The sequence below is a fragment of the Dermacentor silvarum genome, chromosome 4 (assembly GCF_013339745.2).
Source record: "Dermacentor silvarum isolate Dsil-2018 chromosome 4, BIME_Dsil_1.4, whole genome shotgun sequence".
NCBI classification, from domain to species: domain Eukaryota; kingdom Metazoa; phylum Arthropoda; class Arachnida; order Ixodida; family Ixodidae; genus Dermacentor; species Dermacentor silvarum.
This window is the reverse complement of record NC_051157.2, coordinates 99,784,261-99,791,953: the sequence shown is the minus strand read 5'-3', so window position 1 is coordinate 99,791,953 and position 7,693 is coordinate 99,784,261. Positions and strand designations below refer to the sequence as shown.

General features: G+C 47.5%; 1 protein-coding gene across 1 annotated transcript in view; it reads right to left on the bottom strand.

Annotated features, from left to right (window-relative positions):
• Positions 1–5,529, bottom strand: part of LOC125944989 (nucleolar and coiled-body phosphoprotein 1-like) — an 18,799-nt gene extending 13,270 nt beyond the window's left edge. The window contains exons 1-2 of the mRNA XM_049666501.1: positions 5,100–5,529; positions 1,642–1,758 (exon numbers count right to left, since the gene is read on the bottom strand). Coding sequence (XP_049522458.1) covers positions 1,642–1,758; positions 5,100–5,529 — 547 coding nt within the window. The remainder of the gene's footprint in view (positions 1–1,641; positions 1,759–5,099) is intronic.
• Between the last annotated feature and the right edge of the window lie 2,164 nt (positions 5,530–7,693).

Genomic DNA, 7,693 nt, shown 5'->3' with positions numbered 1-7,693 from the left:
ACATTGAGGTGGAGCCCGGCGAACGGTGCCACATCATGGGCGGGATTTTTCGAACTGTCGACGACTGTGATTGGCCGAGAACAGCAGTGAATTCTCTGGACGAGTGAAAGGGGGAAATGAACTGATAAAAAGGGGACCTGAGCGTTGTGTGGATGCTCGGAGATGTAAACGCTCGGACATGCAATGACGTTAGCATGTGGACGGGTCCGAGTATGATGGAGCCCGTCTTGTAAAATACCTCGTACATTTGTATATAAAACCCTTTTCTGATCTCTTGGACGCCTGTCAGAACCTCTCCTTCTCCAGGCACCTGGCACGGCACCAACCATGGAAGCTTCGTGGCCGCTCGGACGCCCGACTTCACAACATTAATGTTAGTGAATAGCCATTCTGAACTGTAAGTAAACTGATCTCTAGGATCTCTACAGATGAAAAAGTGGGAACATATATTTTTTTCTGCACTGAGTTCAGCGACATGCATTGCTCATTTTCTCTGCCAAGATCTGCCTGAAACCTGAAAGATTAGTAGACAATTCATTCTTGGGTGTAGACTTTAAGGGAAACAGAGACTTCCACCCAAATGTAGCAATTGCTACAGTGGAAACCCAACCGGGTTCCTCGAAAGAAAGCCTCGCAGTTGAAGAAAAATTCGTCCTGGTCCGGGACTCGAACCCGGGACCACCGCCTTTCCGGGGCAGCCGCTATACCATCTGAGCTAACCAGGCGGCTAGCAGATGGCAGGGCGAAGTCGAATTTGTCGACAACTCGAAGCAAAGGCAAGTGTTTGATGTAATGGTTCAGCGGAAATCCGCTAGGTGGAGGACGAATTTTTCTTCAACTGCGAGGCTTTCTTTCGAGGAACCCGGCTGGGTTTCCATTGTAGCAAATTGCTACATTTGGGTGTAAGTCTCTGTTTCCCTTAATTATATCTCCACCTGGCGGATTTCCGCTGAACTATTACATCAAACACTTGCCTTTGCTTCGAGTTGTCGACAAATTCGACTTCGCCCTGCCATCTGCTAGCCGCCTGGTTAGCTCAGATGGTAGAGCGGCTGCCCCGGAAAGGCGGTGGTCCCGGGTTCGAGTCCCGGACCAGAACGAATTTTTCTTCAACTGCGAGGCTTTCTTTCGAGGAAGCCGGTTGGGTTTCCATTGTAGCAATTGCTAGATTTGGGTGGAAGTCTGTTTCCCTTAACTACTTATCTCCACCTAGCGGATTTCCGCTGAACTATTACATCAAACACTTGGGTGTAGACTTGTGTTGATCGACAGTAGGCAAACGAAGAAAAACCACCAGTGTATCAACCCTTACTATGAGAAATTACTAAATGTATAAGTATTACTTTAGGTATAGCTATTACTACAAGAAATAACGTGTGAAACAGTAGTTGATGCTTACATGGTTTCTGTCAGTGACCATGCAAACCGGTGCCGTTGAGGATCGGCTTCTTGGGTCATCAGACTGACAGGGAGAAATCCCAATGCTTGGACTCCGATGCGGGGCTGCGGAATCTTTCCTGGTAGCTGATCCTAAGCTGAGTGATCGGGTGGCCGTGGAGAATCTCTTTTGGAGGGCAGGGAGAATGTTTGCCGCGTCCTTTCCTCGGGCAGCTTGGTTGCGTCCAGCTACTGCTGCTGTACCGGCAGCCGGAGATTCCGAAGTGCCCGTGGGCAGGACACTTCCGTGGTCGGCCTCTTCGGATTCGGAAGCCGCGTTGCGGTCGGTCGGCGCCCTCAGGAGGCGGCTGCCCGTGCCTGCTGTCAATGAACACAGATCGTGATGCCACATTAAGAAACACGCGTTCTTGCGCCAACATCTGCTAATAGTAGTGAAACACGAGAAACGCTTGACGACAGGCACATATATGGATAGGGCGATGCGTTATAGCCCATCGCCGCATTGGTGCTCGGCTAATTTTACCTTCCTGTCAAACCTTATTCGTTCGTCTGGCGTGTACGCTCTCTCTGATTGGCTCAAAACGCAAACATCGCGGAATGAAAAGTAAAAAAATACAAAAAAATACGCTTAACCTCGCACTTCTTCGCCCAGCTTCAAACAGTGAAGCTGGGCGATCGTAGCCCAGCATTTTCCGGAAGTGCGCGCGAACTTTTCATCTTATTACTCATGATGACGATAATTTCTTTTCGCGCGTCTCGGATTTATGGCCGTCTCTGCACGTTGCATAGCGCAGCTTGCAACACCGACACTACGTTCCAATGCCAACACCACGTTCCAGGAGACCCGCTCCGTGAATGCGCCTCTCTCTCTCTCGCTCTCATAGCGCGGCAAACCTCTTCACGTTGCAGAGCACGAGCGTACGAACGCGCGAGCTGTGGACGAAGACGACGACACTTGAACGCAATCATATGGTTCGCATAAATGCATGTTCGGCAAGCGTGGCTGTATAGCTTAGTGGTTACGACGCTCGCTTTGGGACCGGGGGTACGCGGGTTTGAATCCCGCCCTGGCAAGAAAGGTTGTTTTATTTTCTTTCTTGGTAGCTTAATTATTGTTACGTACCACCAATTACGGCTGGCTTAAACAGCTTCGTTGTTAAAAAACTGTCAACCCTTCCAGTCGGAGTGGAGATGGAAGACCAGCGAAGCTGTACTATGGTGGGAATTATGTGTTTCCAACTATGACTATTAAGATGAGATGGTGTAATTGGTTATTTGAACTATGAAAGAATGAGAAATATATATGATCCGGTGGTTTTATTTATTTAGTGACCACAGGGACCATGGCCTTATGGTCGCTACGGTACACCGGCATAGGGTGTACAACAAAGGTTGGCACGTTCTTCATAAACACGCCACCAACGCCGTGCGCGTTCGGCGCGAACGCGGGAAAGACGCCATCGCCGTCGACAACAGTTCTGCGCGTTGCTGGTGCTGTTACATTCCAAGTTTATACAGCTCCTCTGAATTTTGAGAATGACAGCCCATAAACAAATGTCTTGAAAGAAAACACCGGCAGCGCATGCCTTTTATGTTAATTCTTGTCAGATTGTAATATTAAAAGTGCAAAAAAAAAAGCTTGAGTCAATGAGTTTTTTTCTACACGTGGACACGGCCATCGGTGACTGAGCCCTTAACAGCTTCGCTGTAAAACAAACTGTGATAGTGTTTGACCAGGCACACCTGCATATATAAAGTGGCTTAGACTCAACGGTGTTGTTTGAATCAATCGAGAAAGGACATGAGCCGCTTCTCAAACGATATAGGCTGCGTTTTAGGAACGGTTGGCGGCGATTTAGAGTTAAAAGTTGGTTGGGAAATGCGTCACTACTCGGGAGAGCTTCAAAGAATTATCTGAAAGTTTCAAGATTAAATTTTGCTGTAGAATGCACTGACTAGCCTTTCAGAGAATCACTGACACTGAGTCTTGAATTGACGCTGTCGTCTGTTCTTTGGAGTTGAAGTTGTGTGTCAAAGAGAAAAAGTCTAACTGAAAAAGTCTAATTAAAGGACCAGCAGATCGTCTATTACGGCATTGTAGTCTTGCTTCTACAAGAAAGCATGTGGAGACCACGAGCAGCGCCGATATAGGGATACAAAATATGAGTTCGGAACCCAATGCTAGAGCTTAAAATGAAAGTATTGTCGGCAAAAAAAAAAAACAATTCAGAGCCCTTTCACTATGTAAAGATGGAAGGCCAGCGAAGCGCTTGGTTTTGTTTAATTATATTTTAAATTGTTTTATTTGTTAGTTATGGTAAATGGTTGAAGAGACAATTCGCTGTATGTGCGAGTGAAAGTGAGTTGGGACGCTGCGTGTTCGTCTTCTCGTCGCTTTCGCATCCATTCGCGCTGTTGAGCACGCACGCGCTCCTTGAAGGGGCGCTCTTCCTCTTCGGAGCTAGGGGGCCTACATGCAACGCCGTGAAAACAGAGCTTGAATGTAGGCTCCCTATTCGGAGCTAGTGACGCGGGTCTTACCCATGCCAAGTCTAAAGGGCAACTGATGACGTCGCTAGAGAAATGGCTATGTCAAGAGAGAATGAAACGCAACTATTGGTTGGTAGACTATTACGTTTTATCACTGACGTTTCGGCACGAATCGTCATAGAGTAGCGTTCGCTCAACAACGTTCATCTTTCCGGCGCACTGTTTTGTCTCTTTGGGCCCCACGTGTGACAATCGTAGTTCAAGGGCGCGTTACAGGTCCCCGAGCCCACAGGGATATGTGACATTGAGCTTGGACCCTTTCTGCACAATCACCAGGATCGGCCCACTTGTTGTTCTGCACGTCATTTGTTGCTCTACGCGTCATGTAGTCCGTGGACGCGGTCCGCCAGAACCTATCCGTATACAGCTTCACTGCAAAAAGTTACAATGACCTTTCAGTTTGTGAACGCGGATTACGCACAAGCGTATGGATGCCGCGAACATGCACAGCGAACACCGTGGCATTGAAGCACAAACCGAAAGGGCGCGAACGCGGTGACTCTCTCCTCGACTTCCAGGCGCCTTCATCCTCCGGCACTCGTTCACCTCCTGGCGACAGAGAATTTCGCCGATTTGAAAGATGCAGCATTTACGTTCGCGCGTGAAAATTACGTGCACCACCCCCAAAAACGTACAGTGCATTCTCTACACCACAAGCCCAGCCAGCTAGAGTCCACCATCAGCTTAATAGCTTGACTCGATAATGTAAATGCTCGGATAATTGGAAAATGAAACCTGGTGTTTCAAGCTAGAATGTTGGCTTTGGATGACCAGTGATAGCAGGATCACTGGTAAACTTGGCTAAACCTCTAGGTTTAATTCTGAAATCAGTGACAGACTGAAACAGTGACTTGTTTCTAACAAGCAAGACAACTTGACGTCAGGGGAATGAGAAAACTTCATCAGGTGGGGCACAAATGCAAATTGTTCGACAGTGAGCCTATAACCTTACAACCGACTACAGAAGAAACGAAGCTCACTTTCCATTAATCCTTTATGAAATATTTCTTTGGGAACAGTAATACGTTTCCTTTTTTTTCATGCACAACGTTATATAGGGTTTAGAGTCGGAAACAAATTCGAATAAAGGATGCTTAGATGCTCAATAACGCGATCCATCATACATTCCACGGAAATGTGTCATTTAATACCTGTCCTAATAGGGTGAGGAAACGGCTGCAGCGTGTGGGGCATCTTCTCGGTGGAAGACGGAGACCCGCTGCTTTGGCCAACTGTCGCTGTGCTGCAGCGGGTCCTGCCAAGCGAAGGCCTTGCCGTGCGTTCCTGCCTGGCCCGGGCATCATTGATCTCGGGACTGGGCAACGGTGAGGTTCGGCTGGGACTGCAGCGGGAACTTCTGGTGGGTCTTCTGGTGGATGAACGCTTTCGGGATGTAACTTGGGAAGCGTCTGAGGCAGGACTTCGGGGTCCGCGCTCGAGGCTGCGCTCCGGCGGGAGCGGCGAATGCTGACCAGCGGTCCTCCCGCTTTTCGCTTTGCCGAGTGGTCCTCCAGCCGTCTCCAGCTGCTGCGCTGCTGTGGGTGACGGTGGCGAGGCAAGAGGGTCGTTCAGTTGCTCCATGCTATAACTCGACACCGGGAAAGGCAGTAAAAGCGACAGATATATGCGTCTTCAGGAGCAGAGCGATCCAGAAATGGCCTTCAGTGGCGCACGTCAAATCCTTCTTGGAACGCGCTATGAACGCGCCTTTCGGGTGGGTGCAGCCCAAGCGCGAGAAAAGGGAATTGCTGCTGGTGCCACGGCTGCCGTCTTCTAGAAATGACATTTATCAAATAAGAAAGAAGAAGAAGAAAACTTTTTTAAAAAGGGGTGGAGAAGGGGGGCTGAACGGGGCGTGAAACATTATGGGTAGGGTCGTATGTCCAAGGCCGCACTGGCCTCAACCGCTCGCCGGACCTGATACAGAAGTGCTAGCTGAACCTTTGGGTCCGAGCTGGCGAGTTGTGCCTCCCACTGCTCTGTGTTAGAATTTATCCTATGCCCTAGGAAGTACGCTAGTTTTTCTGTTATATTGTAGTGCCGCCTCACGAGATGATGTATAATGTCGGTCTATCGCCACGCCACGGACAAGTATCCAAGTAGAGAGTCGGATAAATTTTGTTTAGCCTTAATAAACTTGGAGGATCGTGTGCTTGAATTTTTCGGAGGTCGGCGGCTTCCTAACCTTTGAGGGATTTATGAGGAGGATATCTCCAAAAGTGTGGTATCATAAAGAAATAACAAATAAGTTGTCACAATTTACATAGAAAATAAATGTAAGAATCACGCAGAACGAAGCAGCCGAGTTCACATAGCTTTTTCATTCGTCAGTATTTTTTGCTGGCGGCCGGACGCTTGCGCGAATAATATGTGCAACATCAGAATTGGTTGGTGTGCTAACGTAAGATCTCTTTGCAAATACCAGCCAAAAAGGCCGAATAGTCAATCCTATAGGTAGGGCAGGTATCGGTGCGCAGTCAGTGCATCTGATAGACAAGGAGTGAATGTACAGGGTCGACCACATCTAAGGTGAGCACCCCATTAGTATTCAAGACATCATAGAAGCTGATGTTCAGTATATAATTCAAAAAATCGTCATTGTGCTTAGCGACACCATGGTTACGTATCGTATAACGAACATTTCACTAGTGGACAAGAATAAATCCTGTCGTTTTACGGGCTTGAATACTAATGAGGTGTTCACCTTAGATGTGGTCGACACTGTACCTATCTTGTGACTGAATGAGCGTCGCCCCCCCCCCCCCCCCCCCCCTTTACTTTTCATAGTGAGTTACGGAAGAGTTTTATTTGGTCTTGCGCGCGCCGATGGTATCTACAGGGTGTTTCCCTGGTATCCAACTTTAAGAATGTGCAAACGGCTGCAGAGCTGGACAGAACCAAGATAATGTTGTTTGCCGTATCTTAGGATACTCAGATAATTTTTTTGCATTCCACCTAAATAGATAATCAGTCTCTATTAATCAACTTCTCTCATAATATAATTAGATTGAAACTGCCAATGAGAAAATTCCACGGAAGCCTGACAAACTCCCGATACAGCTTTCTGTTGCTCAATACGCACTACATAAAATTGTTTTGTCGTGCGTGAGAGAAGCCAGCGAATACACGCAAAATTACCGAGCCACTGGCCGCTTGGGGCATTTTGCGTGTATTCGCGGGCGCCTTTCACGCTCGGAAAAAAACTATTTTATGTAACACGTACTGAGCAACAGAAAGCTGTATCGGGAGTTTTTCATGTTGCTCTACAATTCTCTTATTGATACTTTTAATCTAATTATAATATTTGAGAAGTTACGAGGCTATGTGACCCGAAGTACATTGTATATATCTAACCAAGCACTTCGCAAAAGAACACACTTATGGGGCGCAATCCTGCACTACTGATTTACATTACTGGGAATGTGACTTTTGCCCTCCGATTGGGAACTTTTTTTTCTCTTCCAAGAAACAAGATAAACTAGAAGAACCACAAAAAGTGGCCACAATCACATAACTGGTGCTTTAAACCGCCAGGAGTATCTTAGTGTCTAAACAATCTTCTACGTACGCGCGAACGTATGTGGAACGGATCCTGGAAAACTTTTCATGCGTACATTCGACGCACAAAGTTGATTTCTTTATATACGGTAGTTCCACGAGGAGGAGGGAGCTCGTCCAGAAAGCCTAATCCCACGAAGCTTCACTATACAGATCTTCCGGGAACAGTGGTTAGGATACGGCTTAG